Below are 23,161 nucleotides of genomic sequence, written 5' to 3'. Positions count from 1 at the left end.
TTCACCATGGAAAAGTATGAAGGCAACCTTTGCCTCTGCATTACTCCACAGTCAGAGGACTAAGCATGTTTTTAAATAATGACAACCTGGTAATTGAGAGGCTTACATTCTTTTGAAGACGGTTAAAATCTAGCACTCTTATTCATTTAAATAAAACAGAATTAGAAAGAAGCAAGGTGCATGAACCTGGCACAGCAGTGTGTGTAGGGAATACAATTCTAAATTAAACTGTTTCCTAATTCGAAGAATTATATGTTCTGGAAGAAGGATAATGCTGCTTGTATTGATGTTAAAATTTCGTTTGTTTTTTATCTTGGACTATATGCAAAAATAGATCCATATGTGTTAAATAAGAGCATGTAATTGTACTTCTTGAGCAAACAAAAGACTTCTAAATCTGTCACCATGAAGAATTGTACAATTAGCATGTTACATGAATGAAACTGGACACTTGTGTTTTTTTTTCACTGATGCATGAAGACACCTTCCACTCTAGTTTTGCTACGTAATATGCTTGTTGCGGTGAAGGACTGCAACCAAAACATGGTATTTATGATAGAAATAAATATCATATTTGCTGCTGTTCCAGTGTAACAGATACAATATTTCCGAATCTTGAAAGATTTGATAAACTAGGAGCACAGTCCTATGAGTTGCATCCTCAAAGCTCGTAAGGCCTGTATTTGGAGGGCAGTAAAGGTGACCTCCATCTCTCCCTCCCCACACCCTGTGGGGTGGGGAGAAAAGGAGGCTGCAGAGGACAGATAAGTTGTAGCTTGGCCTCTGCTGTTTCCTTTCTTCCTGGCTGTTTTAACCCCTCTCCAGAGTCAAGTTTCTGATCTCAGGGAATTAGCTAGAGTGTTTCTTTCTATGCCAACTGTCAGGGGCAGAAGAGAACTGAAGTTGAGCAGTTGATCTGGTTCTCACCAATGATCAGGGAGTCCAAAGTGTTGCTGTTCCTTCTGGACTTAGAGCTGACGGACCTCATTTTGGTAGGAAGCGCCTCCATTGTGGAAACGCTCCCCGTGTTTCACTAAGTAAAAACTGCGGTGGCTCACCTCAGGCTGCATTGCTCTTCTGTTCCTTTTGCAGTGGTGAAAAATAGCTGGCACTGCAGCATTATCCAGACTTCTCAATATCTTGTGACGTACCTTGATCTTGACCTTCAAGAACAAGTGTTGCCTAGAGGCAATCCCATGCACTAAAATACATACATAGATATTCATCCATCCATGCCTCTATCTCAGTTACACATACATTTAATTTAATATTGTTGTTTAAGGTTTTTCTACACCACAAATTATTTGACATGTTTAGAGTAGGAAAGAGTGCTGAGGTTTCCCATAGCTTTGGACTGTCTTTATCCAAGTTTGCAAATAGGAACTGCTGAACAGAACAAATGAAAATATTTTCATAGTTTACCCATTATTTTGTAAATAAAGGTGTGCTGGAGCACATACTTTTTTCTGTGCAAAATTTGGCATCCAGGAAGCTTCCAAGATGCAATTCTGATTGCAAACAAGGTCTGTGCTCCCCATGGACCCTCATACCTTGTACAGTTGCCACAGCAAAGATGGGGCAGGAACCACAAAACGGTTGCAGGTTGGGATGTGGTTACCCACCCTTGAAATAGAGGTTGCCTTAAAATAGTGGTCATCGTCATCACCGTTGTCATCGTCAGTGCCTTCAAAAAGTGAGCAGACAACTCCCATACAGAAATTGATCCACATCTGCATTCTTCTGGCCTCCTTGAGAATTTCCCCCTGTGGTTCTGACCATTGGGAAAAATTACATATTTGCAATTATTGTTATTTAGAGAAAACAATATAACCCAAAATGGTGCTTAAATGAATGAATTCTAAAATTGGTATTCTTGGTTTTACTATTCTAGAACAGGTAGTTTTTAAACATGTGTTAGCTGCGCAAGTAAACAAAGCATTAAAATAAAAATCATCTTTTCTGTTTGGCTGGCAACAGTCTCATGAAACAGATGTTTTGCTCTGGAATATAAGCAACATTGAAAAAAAAATAGTCTGTGGCCTCCTCTCCATTAAGAAATGGTTAATGGTAAATTGGAAATCCCAGTGCCTGTTTTGTGATCCCTCTTCTGTGTAATTCAGTGGTTCCCGACCTTTTGTATGGCCTGCAGGCCTAGAAACTGTTTGATCTGCTTTTGTTCACACCCCTTACAAAAGTAATATCACATTTGAAGATGAAGAAGTAAAATTTCTGGTTTTTGAACCACATGCAGTACTGTGGGTGAACAAATTGGACTCGACCAATAAGCTTTTAACTCAGTGCATAAAACTGAAATATAAATTGAGCAATTAGAAAAAATTGCAAACTGTAAAATCAGTCCTGATTGTGAACATAAAATTCGAGTGCTCCTGCTTTGTTCCTGCTTCTCATTCATGATTTTGTCAGATCCTGGAACTTTCTTGCTCATTGCAATCTGCAAGGCTACTTGTGGATTCAGGCGATTCCTAGATTTTGTCGTGATTGACAAAAGAGAATTTATTCCAAATGCAAGCAGAATAATAATAATTTTACTATTGGGATAATTTTGGTTGAACAACATTGTGATTCACTAATTTCAGAAAATCATAACTCAGCCCTCCCCTTTGTCACTCCCTCTGAAATACCATCTTGCACTCCCTAGGGATGTGGGCACCCCACTGGTGTAGTTGATCTTGGACCATTGAGACTAAATTACTATTGTCTTGCTGTTTTGAAGCTGTACTTTCAAAGCAAATATGTTAATATCCCTTAATATAAATGCATTACCTTTACTCTGTGTCTACTGCAAAGAATGCTAGGCAACTTAATGTTTCCAGAATAAGGTCTGAAGTATTTAAAGACGATTCCTCTGGGCAAAGCCATCTAATTCCCAAATAGCATGAAGCAAACAGAGGAAGCATTAGCCCTGAAAGTAACGGTACTTCAGGACTCAGTAATCTTCTTACCAAGTAGACCTTAATCTCCAGCATGGCTCAAGCTTCTGCACTTTACACAAGGGAAGCAATAATTACAGGAGAGTGTAGAGATTATTTGAGAGATACAGTCAGGTTTAACTAGGAAAGATCTAATTGCAGTTTTGTTTTTGCTTAATGACACCTCCAAATTCAGTATTTAAAGAGAATACTGAAGTAATAATTCTTGCAATAATTCTTGGTGGAACAGCTGAGCAGAGGGAGAAGGCTGGCTTGCCCTGTTTTCTTCCTTCTTCGCCAGTCCACACGTGTCTTCAGAGGCCATATTCAGCCCTAGGAAGATCTTGAAGGGGAGAATGGACTGTACCACTTGAAAATGTGGGGATCACATTTTCCTGGTCTGTTTGCTTTGCCATCTCATTCTTTAACACAGGTAAATCCGACCTGATTCAGGATGGTGGGGAACCTGAATGGGAAAGGTGGTGTACATCAGTGGTGGTGAATGAAAAAGAACGACTCTTTCAGAAATTCTTGCCTTCCATCTGGATCATGCTGCATGTTTAAAGTAGTCCCATTCCTTATTAGAATCTCAACTGGAAAAAATATGTTTTAACAGGAGTCTCTTCTTCCTCATTCCTTGGGATCCGTGGATAGGGTTGAGATCGCTAACACTGCACTGGCAAGAAACATGTCCCAAGAGTTGTAAAGTGGGGCAAGGCAGACAATTAAACAGTTAAATAATTAGTTAAATAATTAGTTCACATTCTAATGTGGCTACACGGCCTCTTTTCCTTCCTCCCCTACTCTTTTTGCTGCTCGTTTTTACTTTTCAGCAGCTGTTTCGTTGCTCTTTTTGTGATCCACTTTGGTTCCTGCAACTGATCAATGGAAGGATAGAGCTTTGTGGAGACGTCCCGCCCAAAGTTTTCCATATTCTGCCCAATTAAAGCCTCACTGGTTCTGAGCCTTCTTGATTTTGGGAAGGCTCCCACATTAACAAGCCCCTTACAAAATAAAATTTGCCTGCCCAACAATGTTCTGCCAACTAGTATCTAGTAGTCTAGCATCCTGAAAGACCTTTGCTTATTTGGGTGTGCTAGATAAGGATTAAGAAGTGGAGAGGACAGAGCACACTGGTGCTGCCAATGTGTTCTGTCGCCATGTTTGTTGTCTCCATCTGGAGCAAGACTTTCAGGAGAGAAGATCCTTTTCTATCTGTGGAGTTTCTCTCCACGATTTGGAACCCTGGAAAATCTGGGCTCTGGATCAAAGGGAGAGCCTTGAAGGACAGAAATGACTTTCTACTTCAAAAAGTCACTCTTCACCTGTAGAGAGTGGTAAAAACATGCAAGGAACTTATCTTTGCTCTTCCTCTCTGTCATCTTGCTGGACACATCTTGCTTTCCACATTTAGAAAGCTGGAATAAATGATTGCTTTTACTGTTTCTATGCAGTTTTATGTTACCTCTTATTATTGCATTTACTGCTTTGTAAGCCTGCGGCTGATGCTCAGTTATTATATTAAACAGTTCTTGTTCTGCTCCTTCTATCCAAATCAGGTTACAGAGTTTAACTTCTCAATATAGAATCTTTAATTTGATGTCATCTCAGATAGCTATTTGTAAGGGATGATTCAAAATATTTGTAATGAAATGATTCAGAAGCAACATGTTTACTTCTATCTCCAGCTTTGCTTCAGGCAACTATATATCTTGGAATATAGAACAGACTGTATACAAAAGGGCTCTCTGGTGTGCATTTTATCCTAAAAGGCCAAACCATAAACAAGTAATTCCTAGTTCAGATATCTTGTTTGCTAGAAACTTAGTAGGATGCCCTAGTCTATTCCCTATCAGACTTTGCAGCAGTGGAATAATCATAGTGACCTTTAAAACTTAGAGAATTCTTGTAATCATTACCAAGAACTTTAGAATGTTCAAAGTGCTATTTTAATGTTAAATACCAAGTTTTACTGAACCCAAATCTTAAATAATTTAAGGGAGAACTGATTACTTCCTGATGTGATTGATAACATATCTTCTTTAAGATCATTCATTAGATCATTCATGAAAGAAAATGTCTTTATGAGCCTGCATGTGACCTCCTTCAGGGATGCAAAATTAGGGGGAAATGCTATTTTCAAAACGCATATGACAATTTCTCTTTGCAGAGTGCTCATTTGGCAATGATTGATACCTTGATGATGGCATATACCGTAGAAATGATCAGCGTGGAAAAAGTGATTGCATGCGTACAGCAGTATTCGTCCTTCTTCCAAGCCACGGACCTTCCCTATGACATAGAAGATGCTGTCATGTTCTGGATAAATAAGGTAAGATCTAGTGATGTGTGAGGAATTGGGTTTGGGGGTCAGAATCTGTCAGATTTCCTTGGCTCAGCTCCCCAGACGTTGGCCTGCGTTCTCTCCTCTCTAAGCCCAACTCATGACAAGTGTCCATGTGGATGCCTGGCAAGACGTGGGTCTCCATGAACAACTTGTGCACATGCTGCCCATGTACCCAGTGTGCAGGCAGAGTTTTGCTTCCACACGTGGCTTGTGGGCTTTGCCATATTTTGCACAAGAAGCTATTAGCATTCCTGAGCATTCACAGACTTGATAGTGGTTTGATTCACTTCCTGAACTTGCCTGAGAGCTGGAAGGAAATCCAGTGAGTGCAGAAGGGCCAGATTCTGGCTTCATCTTTGCATCTTTAGTAGGATCTGCCACAAATTTACTCTTTGTATAATTTACACACAGGATGCAAGTGGTTATGCAAGTCAGCTACTGCAACAGCTCACCGTAAAATCCGTTTGTTTGGCTGCAGAGTTAGCAACCTGATTTGCATGTAGCAAGAAACCTCCATGGGTTAGTTTCCTGATGAAGGGAGCATCATTAAAATTTAAGAAATGCTGAGAGTATGCTGCAGTTTGCGACACAACTTGGGTGGCTTGTTAGGATGTTTTATCAACCACCCAGTTCCCATGGCCTGTTTTAGGGTTGTGAGTAGTGCATTGACCACTGCAGCAACCCATCCTGCCTGGGTGCACAAGTGATGACAAGCTACAGCACTGGCAGCTGCCCCATTCACTAATCCAACAGGGAAATTATTTCATGGTGGCTCGTCATTATGTGTGAACTGCCCAGTTACTCAGTTTAAATTAGTCACTGGTCTCATATGCTGCTTCATTTTCAGTTCGTCATTCTGCAAATTGGGCACTCATAGTTAGCACATCCCACCAAAGCAGAATTGAAAACCACATGTTGGGCATTTGGTTTCAGTTTGGAGGGCAAATGCTAGCTATGCTTTCCTGTGAACTCTTCATTGGTAAACTCTAGTTAGTGCTAAGAACAGGCTGATGTTGTTGCTGGCCCTTCTGGTTAACGTTCCTGCAGAACAGTGATTTCCTCCCACCATTTCACACATACTTGTCCAGTTTTCAGATACTGCTAAGCCAGGTTTTTTAGGAGTTTATGGTTTGTTTGAAATTAACCTACATAAAGCAACAAACCATGGCTTAACCAACCCAATATGAAGACATGTTTGAAGGTTTATCAATGGTGGTTCATTAAATTGTGGTTTGTTATGTTTTCTTAACCTGTAAACCTGGCTTATCCCTGGTGGTTTCTGTGCTCTCCCAAAGCCTCTTGCAATCCCCCAGGGTGTGAGAAACAAACAATAAAATTAACAATAAAAGAATCACTGCTCAGAGTAAGCTGCTTTTTCTTGCTTTTTTCACAAATTCCTCAAACTCCCCATTTACCCTGAACATATTTTCCATGTCCAGATCCTCCCATCTCTTGGAGTTTCATCCTTAGTAGAGGCCTTGTGTATTTTGCTACTGGTTTGCATGCACAGGGAAGCTATATGTATTTTAGTAACATCAATCAAGGCCTGAATGTTGAAACCACAACTTTAGTCTGAGAAATAGAACTTGACTGTTACCTCTACAGAGTGCAAAATCATAAACTCTCAAATGGGACAAAGGATTAATGCAAAGAATAGATCACTAACCCGTTTTTCCACTGGTTAAATGTTTTCTGAGCTCTTTTGCTGAATAAGTCCTCAAGGCAGTTAGCTCATATCAGCTAGGTGCTTGGTTTGTTTACTATGTGGAGCTCCTCCTGTTTGGCAGAGAGAATTCTTAACAATCACCTCTGTTCTCCTGTCATTTTTCTGGGATACACATAATCAGTTGCATTAAAATTAGAAGATGTAGGATTAATGGTCAGCTGCCCATTTCTGGTGGTTGAAAGGAGTTAATCACCATGCTGGAACATCTATGGGGTTTGCCTAGAAATGTTCCCATTTGTGCAACTGAACAATGGTTGAGCATATGGGTGAGGGGGATTCTAGCAGTCCTTTACTGCTACTATGCCATTCGAGGCACTGTCTGGATATTGGCAGATGTGGCAGAGGAGGAAAAAAACAAGGAATTGGCCATACAAGCCATGATTAATTAATTTATCCATCTACATCTTGTTCAATAAATCATGGTGCAAACAAATCTTGGTTTAGCTGCAAATACATTCACTGGCTGAGTAATATGTATCGAGTAACTCTGTGTTAAATTACCTTTAGTTTGGAGTGCACAGCAGCAAATGAGTAAGGTACCTTCTGCCTGCTTGCCACTTCTGTTTTATATCATTTTTCATGAACCTCTGAAGAATGCCACATGTGTTGGTTGCTTGATGTGACATCAGAACCCAGAACTTTGGTTTGATGAGGAACCAAGGAGCCAGAGTTTTGAACTCATGGATGCAAACCAAAGCAATGTATCAGTTTTGGACTGGACTTGGTAGCCAAGTCAGAACTTGTCACCAGGACCCTGCTCCTGTTTTTGTTCTCTACCTTGTGCTTGCCTTCTTATAGTTTAGGAACAGTCTTCTGCTCCTCTCCACAGTTGTATTCTGAGCTGGAAACTGTGGACAGAGTTGTTTTGGCCCACTGCTGCTGAGATCTTCCAGGCACATCAGCCGTTGAGCCCTCTTTCCAACACTAGAACTGAAGAAGGCTTGGACATCAGCATGGCCTCTGTCCCACTGTGCATCTCTAATATTGGAAGGCTCTGCATCTATTAGCTTGACAGTAGTTTGATTCAGTCTAAACTGGATTGGGTGGTTGCTGGTTAAACTATTGTCAGGTGGAGGTCATCTCTCTCTGTACTCACCCATGTGTACATATTCAGGGCTGTGGGTGGTAAATGATTAGATAGGAAGTAAAACAAGAAATGGATCCATGTTTATCCCTGCAATTATTGGCTCCAGAAGTTGGAGTGCCACCCATGAGACAGCCAGTGGGGATGCTCATCCATGCCCTTTCATGTTCTGACATTGTACAAGAGCATCATAATAAAAATAGCATCTTTTCAGACAATGCAGTGAACTAAAAGGGTTGAGTCTTCTCTAAGACAAGCAGGTTAGGGGTTTAAAGGGCTTTAATTCTACTTCTCCTCTAAAATGTAAATACATCCTTTAAATCCTGAAACTTTTAGAAAGAAATCCTTTCAAATGGGTTGAAAGCAGGGTGTTGTATAAATGTTAGTAAAACCTAGCTTCATTATAAAATTACACTAACTTATTATTGCAACCCCCCATTCCTTATGAATTGGGCTGTTACTTTCAGCTCAGCAAGAATTCAACATTCACTTAAGGCTATTTCATTTGTCATTCTAGGTAAATGAGCACTTGAAAGACATCATGGAGCAAGAACAAAAACTGAAAGAGCATCACACTGTCGAAACACCAGGAATTCAAAAGGTACGTGTCGGAAAGATTCTAGCAGGGGGGAAAAACATCCAGAACTGTTGCCACTAAAAACCTTCCTTGATGAAATATGCTAATATACAGTAGCAAAATTGTTCTTTAATTGAGCCAGAATAACATCAGAGTTTCATTAAACATTTGTACCTCTGGGGAGGTGGAAGGGGTGGCTCTGTTTTGTGATACATCACAAAAGGAAACACTTGGAAATTTTGCTTTTGGTACAACACAAATTGTCATGCTATTAAAAACAGTGTAGGGCAAAGCAAATTCCCTTTGTTTTATATGTGGTAAGGATTCAATGCAGCATGTTGCTGCATTGTGAACAGAATGTAGAGAGAGCATTGAGAATAAGTTACAGATCTAAATCAGTGAATGTGTTGCCACAAAATGACCCTCTGCCTGCACCAAAGTTCAGACAGGAGGGAACAGACAAAATAATCGTGTGACTGCTTTCCGCACCTACCAGTTTGTAGCCCGTCGTGACAACCTAACTTGACGATTGTGGGAGAGTATGCAAAGCCAACGGGTAGAGAAGTCATATGCCAACAGAAGTTGTATAGTCCTTGCAGAAGGGGCTGCTAGGGTTGAAGTGTGTTGTGGGCTATGCCTAATAGCAGTGTCTTCATTCCCGCAAGGGGGATGCGGTGGCACAGCGGGTTAAACCTCTGAGCCACTGGGCTGCTTATCGGAAGGTCGGCAGTTCAAAGCCGTGCGGCAGGGCAATCTCCCTCTGCCTTTGTCCCTAGCTCTTGCCAACCTAGCAATTGGAAAGCATCTAATGTGAGTAGATAAACAGGCACCATTTTGGTGGGGAGGAAACAGTGCCCTGTGACATCATGCTGACCACATGACCATGACCTTGGAAACAAAGAGGAGTGCTGTCCCCTATAGCCATAGTCTGCAGGGACCCCTTTCCATTCCTTATCCCTGTAAAGTGAAGTGTCTATTTTTAATTCAGGAATTCAGTCCTGTTTTTCTTGATAGCAAAAGGGAATCCGACAGTGTGGAGAGAGATTTGTTGGAAGTGACAGCTCCATAAAAAATTAACTCTGAAATGGAAGTAGAAATATGCTAAATGTTAAAAAAATCTTGTGTGTGTGTTTTAAAAGACTAAAGCACATTATTGTATAGACAGTCCCAAAAATAATCACTACAAAAGAGCATTGGACTGCAAGGTTTGGGTGTGCCTGAGTTTATTTACTGAGAAGAGAAGGATTGTGTAAGCTGCCTTGAGATCCTTGATTGAAAAACGTGGGGTATAAATATAAAAATAAAAGTAACAGCAACAACAAATTACAATCTATGTAGGTGCAAGCTGAGAATGCAAGTGAATGTAAACAATTTTTAAAAACCAAGGTATATGCAAAAGAGATTTTTGACTGAGTCAAGGCACTCTACCGCCTACTCCCAAGTTTTTAAAGTGAGCTGTATGACAAGCTACACTTCACATTGTTGCTGTGGGAAGGGTTGGTGTATCTCACACACACACGCACACAAAACAAGTTTCAATGTTGATATCGCACTGGTGTAACCCATGATATGAATGAGTCTATTGCTATCACTTCCAAACTTTTTGTTCCTGCCTTCACATGAGCCGAATCCAATCCAACAGCCTCTAATTAAACCTAGTTTCCCCTTTTAGGTGAACTAGGAAAGATTGGTTACTGGCTTCAGAGGAACTTCAGACCACAGCTTAGTGTCTGGCCTTGTTCTGAAGCTAATACCTATCATTTCCTGCTTCAGATGAAATGAGAAGCTACAACTGGGCAAAATTTGGTCCATAATTTGGTTGACAAAGTCAGGATATGAACATCTGAACATAGCGGCCCTATAGAGTGACGTCAGCCCTTACAAGTGCCAAAATGTAACATCTGCCTCACAAGTCCATGTGACTCACTTCAACAATAGTCTGTGCACTCCCTTGCTACTTTGTTTGACTTGTACACCACCTTTGTACCAAAGTGTCACTCATTGTAGCTTATAATGAGCCAGTGTGGTGTAGTGGTTAAGAGCGTGGGACTGGGACTCAGACAGTCTGGGTTCGAGTCCCCGCTCAGCCATGGAGCCAACTGGGTGACTTTGGGCCAGTCACAGACTCTCAGCCCAAGCTACCTCACAGGGTTGTTGTTGTGGGGATAAGATGGAGGAGGAGAATGATGTAAGCTGCCTTGAGTCCTTTGTAGGAAAAAGGCAGGATATAAATTGAAAATAAATAAATAAATAATCAGAAATAAAATTTGATGAAAACGATGAGAAAGCAAATGCAGTAAGTACAATTAAAAGCACAACAGGGTACCAACCATTTCCAACCGAACAGTCCTTCTTGCACAGCAAAGTCCTGCTTGAATAAAGTGGTTTTTCCCTTCTGACAGAAGAGAGGGGGAGTAAACCTGGTCTCCTTTAGCTGGGAGTTTCACAGCATTTAATTGTTAGCCTGGTAGAGTCCTGTACTGGAAGTTGATCTTTTGAGACCTCACATCAGTAGCCTTCAAATGTGCCCTCTGTTTCTGGGAATCTCACAATTTCTCAGCCTCAGGAGAGATTAGTCATTCTCCTTTCCTCAGTTTGCCTCTTTTTTCTTGAAGTTCAGGCTAAACACGTGACATGCTCTCATCTGTGCTGCCTCCTCAGCTGTGCCATTCACAGCCGTGTAGCCATCCCAATTACGTTTCTGCACCATTTTTCCAAAAGTTGCTGACAGATGCACAGCTGTCACTCCAGACGACTTTGGTTTTCCTTTTGCACTGTCCTCCTCCTTCCTACAGATTGTTTTCATTGTGCACAGGGGAAAGAAATTATTTGCCTCACTGGAGACTGTAATTAACTGCCTCAGAAGTGGGTCAAATGAAGGAACGCTGGTGTGCTAAGTCATCCCATTCAGCGATCCCGCCCCCCCCCCCCCCCGGTGCTATGACCGGAGAACCTCACAGTGGCTTTTACCTTCATTTGAAGTGATCCCTTTTCTTCCTTCTCTGCCCAGAGTAGGAAGATCTGCAGAGCTTCTTTCTGGAATAACCTGAAACATGTCAATATCATTTCTGTATTACATACATTTTAATCTGTGTCAGTATTGTTGGTGGTCCCTAGAGGGATGACTGGATTAGCAATGTGCTGTTCACAGTTGCTAGTTAATTGGGGGAAGGTAATTCCCATCACCTTTTTTACCTTGGCTGTGTCAAGGTACCCTGTTTTCTCAGCTCCACTGTCCCCTGAAATTCCTGCTTTCGAGTCTATGTGAAAAGGAGAAAGTCCTTCAGTTGTTTCTGCCTTTGGGACTTGAGCTTCCCAGGGTGTAATCCCAATATATTAGAGCCACTCTCATTTTATCACCTTTTGGGGAACTTTTTATTGTTATATTTATATCCCATCTTATGTCCTCTTGTGAGGAACCCAGGACAGCATCCGTGGTGCTCTTTCCTTTCATTGTGTCCCACCAACAACCCAGGCAGGAAGGTAAGGCTGAAAGTCAGTGACTGGCCTCTAGTTTGTTGTTGGTTTAGCCCCTGAACAGCCCAGTGATCTAGATTTGCTCTTCACACTCCACAACCTACAAATCAGCCAATTGTTTAAAGCAGAAGAAGTGAGTGTGGTTATTAAACCAATGAGTTTTCATTATATGCGGATCAAGTGAATTTATTTATATTGTTGAACAATTGGGAGTAAGAAATTCCTTGCCAATCAACTGTTAGGCTCCCAGAGATCTACCAGACCCACCTGGCTGCAGGTGAGAAGAGGTGTTGGGCCCATGCCTCACAGTAGCAAGAAGATGACTAGTGATTTCCATCACTGCAGCTTCTACTCCTTCTGCACACCTTTCTTGCTTCTGTGTTGACTACTGGAGAGCTGCCTGGTATTCTTCAGTTGCAGGGAGGGGGGCAGATTTGTCCCCAGGTTCTTGCCTCTGGTTGCTTGACCCTGAATCTAGATGATGTCAACAACCCTGATAACCTTAGAGCTCTTTGTCAGTTCCACGTACCTTGAATCCTCTTTCTTGAATATAAAGAAGTTAATTTTATGTATTTCTGCCTGTATTTTAACATTAGGGGCCCCATTGTAGCCCGGATGGTTGTGCCATTAGCTACTAGACATGATATGACATGAGTTTGACATGATAAAAGTTCTGTTTTATGCAGAATGTTATGCTAATTTGTATGCAAGTTTATGGTTTCCAAGCAGCATAAATCCTAAGGTGGTATCAAGGAGGCTTAAATAGTTTGTCATCTTAAAATCAATTTCACAGTGGAGTTATATCAAATGAGCTTAAATGTGGCAAAGCAGGAGGTAGAACCAAATTAAATCTTGAGTGAACCTCGTTTATAGTGTAACTGCTTTCAGCTTGGTCCTTTGTAGTCATTATTTCTATAAGGAAAAGGACAGAAACCGTTGACTTAATGGTACAATCAAGTTAACTGTAGCTTTCCCTAATGTTTATCATTTCCTCACTAACCCAAAGCATTTTTGCGACAATTTAGAATGAAACACTAAAAGAGATTCATGTGTTTAAAATAAATAAATTCAAATAGTAAATTATCCAACAACCAATAAAAAGGGGATTCAAATATATGAGAAATGCCTCCTTAAGATAAAAGGGGAACAACCAATAAATTACCCCAGGTCGGATGTACTACAGTTGGAGTGTCGTCGCTCCTGCCACCACAATGGCGCCTTGGCCCACTTCAGGTGGTGAAGGATTTCCAAGCATGGCCCCCTTGGACTGCCTTCAGATATGGAAGGCAGTGATTAGAAACTGCTATAGAGGGTGTGCAAAGCTGCTTTGCTTCTGCATAATTCCTTGGTTCCTATGTTGCTGCTTCTTTCTGTCACTTTGATGATCTGATGTCATTAATTCAGATAATCAGTTAAATTTTCTGGTAGACACTTGGATTAGAAATTACTACTATTCTAGTGGAAAAAAATCATTGGTTTATGTAACTCTTTATCTCTGCAGGATAATTATTATGTTGAAATGTGCTGAAAAGTACAAAAAGTCATTGTTTCAACAGGCAAACCCTCATTAACCACTTTTATAATAAATGAAAGAATTCAGTGCAATTAAATATTATTAGTTATGCATAAAATTGAGAATGTCATGATGGAATTTTGTACATTCTGGTCAAATTTTCACTTTTCCTTTGCCTTTTGCTTTTCTTTTTTCCCCTGCTGCTTCCTCTGAAGTCTCCTTCCAAATGGTTTTGGAAACTGGTTCCTGTAAGTTTGCTCAGCTGCTTCACTTCAATGCAATAGCTTATTTTTTATGGATGGCTCTGTACATGTCATGCTGGTGCAGCCATTCATTCCACTTGTACCTCCTTCCCCACTGCAGTAGATTCTGGTCCAAAAGGGCAACAGAGGTAGATTATAGGAACCTGGAAACACCAAAGTTTACAAGATAATTATGTTCTGATTAAGTAGCAGTGTTATTTGAAAAAAATATATGCCTTTGTAGAAGTATGTCATGATGTATGATAATCACAATGTGGAATTGATTGGAAGGGCATGTGTGTATGTGTCTTTTCCTCAGGGTGTGATACCACTGTAACAACCTTTTCTGCCCAAACAGACATAAAATTCCACTCTCAGTTTGCTGTAAAGTTTTGGTCCCTTGAAGTCAGAATAGTCTGAAACAAACTACTTCATTTTATCTTTAAATACATTTTTCGTGGAATTGGGGTAGCTGCATATTTGATCAATATTTCTCTGTTTGTTCTGTGAATACCTTCTCATATTCAAGGAAATGTATGTTAGCTGTATCAAGAGTATGTTATTTATGTGCAAGCTTTTGGTACAGGTGATAGAAAAACAGACAGTGTCTTGTTTATAGATTCATAGAATAATAGGGTCGGAAGGGGCCAAATAGGCCATTGGGTCCAACCCCCTGCTGGTGCAGGATGCCAAGTCACACCATCCCACTTGGATGGCTGTCCAGTTTTGCCTTGAATGTCTCTAATGTGGAAGGGCCCATGACCTCTCTTGGCAGCTGGTGTCACTGCTGATTGCTCTGACAGAAAGCTTTTCCTGGTGAATCGGGTGTGCTGTAGTTTAAGTTCCTTGTTCCAGGGATGAGTGAAAAGAGATCTTATCCTTCTGCTTTGTGACAGCCTTTGAGGTCCTTGTAAAATGTTATCATATCCCCTCTCAGTCTTCTCTTCTTAAGGCCAAACATGCCCAGTTTTCTCAGTTTCTCATCACAGGGTTAGTTTCTGGATCCTGGGTTGCCTTTGTTGCCCTCCTCCAAACCCTTTCTAGTTTTTCTGCATCTTTTTAAAACTTGGGTGCCCAGAACTGAACACCATATCCTAGGTAAAGTCTGACTAGTGCAGAGTAAAGGGGAACTAGTACCTGTCTTGTTCTGGAAGGAATACTTCAATTTAGGCATTCCAAAATAGCATTTGCCCTTTTTGTTTAAAAAGGTACTCACCTGTTACAATAGCTTTTCTCCTCCAGATAATTTTCTTTGTATATACAAATTATGTTTTAATAAATGGGCATAATGTTGGAAATGGAAATTGTTTTTTTTCTTTTTACTGACACCATATGTAACAATGAGTATTGCCTTGAGAATCAAATGTATCCTGTTGGCTGGCAATATCGTCATTTGCAAGGCAGTGTACATTTCGTGTTTTTGTATAAACATTTGTGAAGCATGGAATATAGATTTGTCACAGCGGTGGCTTCCTCTTTATATTGTTGATTTAACAAACTACATTTTTGAACATCATGTCAGATGTTTGGAGGAAAAATAAACAGCAAGTAGAATGCTTTGATATCAAAGGGACGCTGTAAGGAGGGGGCAGAACTGTTGATTTGTTTCACTCAGCAACACATTTTTCTAACCTTAAAGGTCCAGCCCTTTAGATATTTAGACATCTCCCAGCATCCAGCTAGCCATTGTAGGATTTCTTTTCTGTCTGAACACACATCAGATTCTGCGATAAGTTTGTTTTGTTCAGTTTCCACACAGGCTTGTGGGCACAAAGACTTTTCAATCTACCCCAACATTTCCACAGATTTTTGTATGTGTTTCTCCTGAAATATACTTGTTTCCACACAGTTCTCCCAAATCTGTGCATTTTGTGTATTCTAAACAGCTTGGGATCTCTGTCTTGTTGTGAAACTGCCCGGTTGTTAAGATCTACAGAACTTGGAGGGCACTGTTATCCACTGAAACCTGTTTGACAAGTATGCATGAAAGGATGTTTTTTCCTGTGTCTCTCCCAAACTGTAGAATGCATTCCCTCAGTAAATATGCTTAGCCCCCATAATCGGCTTCCAGAAAGGGTCTGAAGATGCATCTTTTCAGTCTAGCCTTTTGAATGGTAACTTCTACGTATACTTAGCTAAGTACTAATTACTTAGAAGTTTTAGTGTTTTATATGTTCATATTTGTATTCTTGTATTCCTTAATGCATTTCAGTGAAAAAGGTAGAATGTATCTCACAGTCTCATAGAACAGTAGAGTTGAAAGGGGCCATGAAGGCCATTGGGTCCAACCCACTGCTGTTGCAGGTCACCAGTTTTCCCTTTATTGTTCTTTGCTAAACCAAAATAATCTAAGTGAGGATTTCTTTGAACACCCAAAGTGATGGGGCAGTATTTTGGCCGTCTGACAAAGAGAGCTGACAATTTTATGTCATTTATAACTAAACTGGATAGGTAATGCTAGATTAAACATGCATATTCAATATCAGTTAAAATCTGGTTAGTGGCAACTAAAATCCAGCAGTGAAAAACTCCAGAAGTTTCTGGCATGGCTGCATATGTGTGCATCCCAAAGAGAACTTGGATTGTCAAACATGTGATTGCCTGCATGCAAGTCTCGCTCTGCTTGCAAGAGACAGTGCAGCCTTGTCAAAAAGCAAGTCAGCTGAACAGGCAGAAGAATGCAAGTCCCCCTTCCCTTCCCTTCCCTTCCCTTCCCTTCCCTTCCCTTCCCTTCCCTTCCCTTCCCTTCCCTTCCCTTCCCTTCCCTTCCCCTCCTCCTCTGATGTGGCTCCAAGGAGTTGACTGGAAGCTTCTCACTCATGGCAATTTCGCATGTCATCCAAATCCTAATTGGGTTAGTCAAAAGAAGCCAGCTTCATAAACTACAGCTTGAAGCATCTTTCATCTGACTCCAGCTTGAATCACAGTTTGTGTAAGGTTTCAGAGTGAAAGAACAAGCTACAGTTTTGCAGAAGCATCCGGATTGCTCCTTGCAATCATGAGGGGAAAGGGAAGAGAATATGGAAGCTCAAGGCTCACCACAATTTGTTCCTGTCATGATTTCTTGGGACATCTGAACTGGCTTGTATCCTTTTTGTATCTTTGCTGTTTTACATGGTAACTCCCAGTATGGAGTATAAAATATGATGCTGTGCTTCTTGTACGGTAGTTTACCATACAAGAGACTAGATATTCTTTAAGGAATTTCCTTCTATTTTTATTTATTTATTTATTTATAATATTTCTATGCCGCGCCCATCACCAAAGCCTCAGGGCGGCTCATAAATTTTTGTGAAAATCCCTCCATATTGGTAGGTATTAACATGCAGTAAACACAGACATACTATCTACAGTGTTGTTGTTATTATTTTCATTTCTATAACATATACTGGTTTTATGGGGAAATGTTAGAATTTAGTGTTTATATACAGGCAGTCCCTGAGTTATGAAATCCAAGTTATGAACAATCTGTACTTACAAATGAATTGCCTATTATTTTTTTAAAAAAATAGCCGCAAGAAATCATCAATACCATAGAGAGAGGAGAAGCAAAAGGGCAGAGAGGGAGGCCCCCAAAGTATCACCATAGAGAGAAAGAATGTGAAAGGGTAGAGAGGAAAGCCTTCAAAGCATGCCTTCATGCACTGCCCATCTTGAGAAGGAAAACCAGTCCAGCATTTCTTTGATGCAAAGAGGAAACACTGATGAGTTTGGGCAGGGAAGGCTAGAGGTATTCACAGTTCTTCCACCTTCTTGAGGATGTTGTGTCCCTAACCCCCAACAGTTGTGGAGAGCTGAGTATACATGATCTGTACAAATCTGACTTAAAGACAGATTTCCATTTTCTCAGGAATGTCTCATAACCTGGGGACTGCCTGTATTGTGAAACAGCAAGATTAAGTGAGTGAGCATTCCCGAAACTGTGCGCATGTGGACAAGATGTTCCCTAGGATCTTTTTTCAGATGGTCATCCCCTCCTTTTAGAAAGCTTGTCAGAACCAGAGCAGAGATAGGCAGCCTGTGTTTCCCACTGTGGAAGCTGGGTGTTGTTTATTACTTTGCACTGTAAGTACTGAGTAAATGTTGGACCCACGCTGATTGACCGAAAGAGAATGAGCATGTGCGTGGCTGATTAAAAACTGGCATAGCTTTGAATGGAGTTGGCCCCAGGTTTTCTTTTAAAATGAAATTATGTTTGCTTATGAATATTAAATCTATGTAAAATAAGGAAATTATGTCTGGTTTGGAAGTAGTTGCTTTTTTGTGTGAATGGGTTAAAGAATCTGCAGCATGAATCTGTTCTTGCATATCTTTCTGGGCGAGTGTCTATGTTATTTTTTCCTTTGTCCATGACAGGCTCGTTATAGGAAGGAACAAACTCTGCTTAAGCAGCTGCCTTGCATCCCATTGGTGGAAAACCTGCTGAAGGATGGTACAGATGGCTGCGCTTTAACGGCCCTGATCCATTTTTACTGCCCAGATATAGTCAGATTGGAGGGTGAGTCCAATTTTTCTGCTTTAGTAATAGAGCATCTGCTTCTCAGAAACAAACTTTTGATTAAGGATATATGAATTCAGGAATAGTTTTCCACACCAGATGACTGTGATTGAACGGATGCATTTCTCAGCAATATTTCAGTATACCATTAGAATAACTGAAGAAAAGTAAAATTGCCAAAGGAACATAGGTAAGCGATCTAACGGTGTTTCACTGTTATGTTAAACCATGATTTATATTAAACCGTGAAGAAGCTGCAAATCTCAGGCTTGTGTATTCCCTTTCCTCTTCTCCTCTACCTCCTCCAGCGCTTTGGTTTTGATTAACTGTATCCTGTCATATCATCTAAACCTAATAAAGGTTGTTCACTGTAGTTTTCTTGGAACAAGCCAAAACATGGTTTAAGAAGCTGGTTTGCGTAAAAGAAGCATGCTTAAAACAGTTCAAATTAGCCACAGTTTATCGTTTATATTACAGGTAATCAAAAAGTGAAGCTATCTTTTTGTTAGTTTCACACTGGAAGAAGAGAATGGAGGATGGAAGGCACAAGTGTGAGGCTCAGGGCAGGCTGTTCCCATCAGTATAAATAATGGATTATCATGGCATCTGATTGCTGCTCCCTCTGTAATTTAGAATTAGCATCTGCAACAAACAAAATTCTCTGTCGTTTGCTTTTAAACAAGCTGGTGCTTTTATTTGGTTCCATGCACCTAAAAGCAGAAAATGTCTTTCATAATCATCCTACTCTAGAATGAACAAAAAATCAGGAGTGCCACTCTTCTCCAGACTCCTTCTACACTGCTCTTTCTCAAACGCCTACACCTCCTTTTTCTTCATTTTATAGATATCTGTTTGAAGGAAACCATGTCATTGGCTGACAGCTTGTATAATCTCCAACTGATACAAGAATTTTGTCAGGAATACTTGAACCGATGCTGCCATTTAACACTTGAAGATATGCTCTATGCAGCTTCTTCGATAAAGGTAAGCAAAGAGAGTGCTCCAATATGTTTGAGCGATTATTTCAAGAAGGAGCAGGTACGGTTGTAATATCTTCACGTTTCCATGCACTACTTATTTTGAGGAGGTTTTATGGATATTCTAAAAGGCATGAACCTTTGTTAATGTTTTGCTTTTACTTTGATCTGAAGATTTTGGCTCTTCTGGTGTGCCTTTACTTTTAATCAGATAATAGACCCACACACCCCCCTTTTGGACCCCTAACTGCTATGTTTACTGAGGTTGACTGACAGTTCTTAAAAATGCCAAGACATACACAAATGGTAATGACTGGGAAATAAATGGAGGAGGAGTGAGTGCCAGTTTAAGACTGGAAGCAAATTGAAGGAATATTTGTGTACCTGCAGTAATAGAGAACCTAATGGGGGTATTCCAGTTTTTCCTTCTTTTCCTCCCAACCATTCATTTGCATGCATTTCTCTCTCTATTTTTCTTAACTGTCAGGGAACCTCAGTGTACGTGCTCTAAAAAGGAGCCGTAAAGGGAGGGAGTTAATTTCTCCCCTTTCTGGAGTAGCTGGAGATTTGGTCAAGTATTGAAATTGTAGGAGGCATTGCGAGCTATCAGTTCAATGCTTAAGAAAAAGAGATCACAGCGGGTTATATTGTTCCCATTCCATTTTGCTGGTTTTGTTGCCCCCCCCCCCTTTGCATTGACAGCTAAGCCTCTGTATACACATCAGCTGTATGCAGCCTCACCTGGTCATACCTTTGACAACTGAAACAGACAAGGGAATTGACCAGGCAGGACTCCACATATCAGACAGCCATAAGTGCATACTTGCAAAAAAAAAAAAAAAAACTGATAAAAAAATTTAAATGGAGGAACAAAGAGTCTATGTGTATAAGCAAAAGGTTCATTCACGTCTTATCTTAATAAACTAAGACAATGATCCAAACTGGTTCATCTAATGCATGTTTGATTCTGGTTTGCGGGCTGCAAACTACTAACTGTAGTTTGCCAGTTCAGATGAAATAGTGGCTTGCCTCAACCAAGATGAGTCAGAGATGTGTCATAGGGGAGAAGGTGGGAGTACATGACATGGATGCCTTGGTTTGATGTTACGTTCAAACCACCTCCAAGGAGTTCAGGAACATCAGTAATATTCTGTCTTAGTATTGCAATTTTTAGAGCCTAATGATTCATTGGAAAAGAATGTTGCCTTTGTTACAACATAACAATTAAATTATATCATGCATAAAGTAAGCAAACTGCCATTTTTTCTAATGTTATTGTTCTTTCAATTTAAAATTATTTCAACCTCATCGATTACAAAACTTTTGTGAGCATGTGTAACTTTCTAATTTTCAGGGGGTAGCTAATGGAAAGTTTTTGTAGCTATATATGTATATATATATATATATGAATATTGGGCCCAAGGGATCACAATTTAGGGTAAAAATCAGCCTAAACATTGTGTTGAGAAAGGGAGGTTAATACAACACACCTTAAATACTTGTATAGGCTACCAAGCTATCTGCATGAATCTTTGTTTTTTAAGATGAGGTTGCATCATGAGACACAGCCACCATCCTTTTCCAGAAAGAAATAAAGGAAGGAGCTTGCAATTGAGAAGAGAAACAAAAGAGAAGTCAAGCACGTTTTGGCATGAGCAGTATACAGAACAGTCAAAGGGAATTTAAAAATTCCAAAAATATTTTGTTGGCATTCATTCAGAGCCCAGTTGAGACTCTAATGCTAACTCCATGGAAACCATGGCTTATAAAATGTGAACCAGCCTTGGAATGTGATCTCATTTGTTTACCCTCGTTAGCACAAAGCCCTCTTCTTCCGTTCCCTATCTTTATTTGTTTACTTATTTATTAAACTTGTATTCCATACTAATATGGACTACTCAGCTTTAGCAATGGCTTAGTGTCACAGCAGTATCAATGCCAAACACTTAAATGGGCTTCCAAGGTATGCTTAAGTGGAGAATCCAGTTAGCATTAACCATGGCTAGTGAGTGACTCATTAGCCATGTCTGAATCATGGTTAAGCCCAAGAAAGGGAAGGAGAGATGGAGTGTGCAGTTCTGAAACTGGCCCCTCATTGGAAATCTTGGTTTGCAGGGAATTGACAACACATCTGTATCAAATGTATGTAAAGCAGCCTCTTTTCATAAGCGTTTTAAGAGGGATTATATTATATTATATTATACTTATATCAGAGCACCTGCTTTGCATGTATGAAAATATGAGTTCAATATTTGCTCCCTTCACAGTGCAGTCTTAGATTAGACAGACCAATTTATCTGGCAGTATGAGACAATTCTATATATCCTTAATTTCAGTTTAGCTTGATAATTTACTATTTACTCCCTTGCCCCCTGCCCCATTCCAAGTGTATGTGTTAACAGAAAATCCATCCTTTAATCACTTCTCCCCACTATCCAATTTTTTTCACCTCCAGGGCAGAATCTTTTCCATGTTGTCAGCCTACTCACTGGATGTTGGCTGTAACCAGCTTTCTGCATAATTGGGTCATCTTACCACTGCTTCTGTGCTCCTTCTCTTACGATATTTCACTTTCTGTCAGAGATGCTGAATCTCTCAGTGGTGACTCTGTCCCCTGGGAAAAGAGTAGGGTCAAAATGTAAAGCAGCAGCCACTGCTGACTGTTTTCCAGAGTAAGGTGCATATCTGCTGGGGGGGGGGGGGGAGGACTTTAAATGGAGTCTTCCATTCCCCCCTCCAAATGCTGCATCACACACTGCTTGTTAAATAAGGAGGTCTATTCAGAGGTGAGAGAGGAAAGCATAGCTGTGCAGATGTGTCCTTGCCCATGTATGCATGTACTGGGTATGGACAAAACAGTCCGTATGGCAGGCATGTCCTGCTCTCACTTTGCCATCCACAAACATCCTGGCAGGGCTTATTTTGAGTTGCTGCCCAGGCCTGGAAAATATTGCACTGGGTTACTGATCTTTGCATCTTTTTTTCCTCTGTAAATGCTATTGCTTTTCTAGAAAGCTAATAGAAGAATGTCCAGGCACATTTGCATTTGAATAGTTAAGTTGCAGTGCCATCTCCCAGCAGTGTATTTTAGTGTGTGTGTGTGTGTGTGTTTGAGAGAGAGAGAACTCCAGCGCATGTGAGCTTGGGAAGATTATGGTGGCCAGTGTTTTCACTTCCTTTATGAAGATAATGAAGCCATTATTAGCTTCTGTTCCGTGCTTAATTTTTAAAGTTTGGGGGTTCTTTCTCTGGTTTATGGGCTTCTTCTGTTTCCCAATAGTAGGATTAATGATTTAGTTGATGTATACAGAAAGAAGTATGCTAGCATGAAGTTTTAGTCATGGGGGGTGGGGCTCATTTTTCTCATCAGGGTGGGCTTTTCTTGTTGTTTCTACATAGTTATTTGTTAGACTTTTTCCATGCAAGTGGAAAGTTTAGGGTGCAGAGTGGAGTTATCAGGGTATATCAAGGAATAATCTGAGTATCTAAGCCTTTCTAGAGTGATGATCCTCAGATACAGTATTAAATACTCTTTCCAAAGTCCCTTGTATGTGCTTGAATTTAGATTTCGATAGATTGCTGCACTGGTGGAATTCCTCAATTCTTCCATTTCACAACTGTCTCTTCAGCCCCATAAAAATGATACACAGGAACCTGGCTTCAAGATTGCAGTATTGTTAACAAGCGTGGTGGTCTGTTAATCTTGCCATGCATGTTAGCTGGTTTTCCCTAATTATTCTCAGTAGTGCAGCTTGCTAGCAACCCTCTAATAACCTAGGGGCTTGGATTA

At 40.4% G+C, this 23,161-nt stretch overlaps 1 protein-coding gene across 4 annotated transcripts in view; it reads left to right on the top strand.

The window, feature by feature from the left end:
* Positions 1–23,161, top strand: part of CAMSAP2 (calmodulin regulated spectrin associated protein family member 2) — a 124,928-nt gene that overhangs the window by 67,149 nt on the left and 34,618 nt on the right. For 3 of the 4 annotated variants that reach the window (XM_044432428.1, XM_044432427.1, XM_044432430.1), the window contains 5 exons: positions 5,101–5,262; positions 8,605–8,688; positions 13,870–13,902; positions 18,253–18,394; positions 19,239–19,378. In XM_044432428.1, coding sequence (XP_044288363.1) covers positions 5,101–5,262; positions 8,605–8,688; positions 13,870–13,902; positions 18,253–18,394; positions 19,239–19,378 — 561 coding nt within the window. The remainder of the gene's footprint in view (positions 1–5,100; positions 5,263–8,604; positions 8,689–13,869; positions 13,903–18,252; positions 18,395–19,238; positions 19,379–23,161) is intronic. The other variant, XM_044432429.1, reaches the window with a different exon arrangement.

This window comes from Varanus komodoensis, unplaced genomic scaffold, assembly GCF_004798865.1.
Source record: "Varanus komodoensis strain SLA01 unplaced genomic scaffold, ASM479886v1 scaffold24, whole genome shotgun sequence".
Classification (NCBI taxonomy): Eukaryota; Metazoa; Chordata; class Lepidosauria; order Squamata; family Varanidae; genus Varanus; species Varanus komodoensis.
This window is presented reverse-complemented; position numbering and strand designations above follow the sequence as displayed.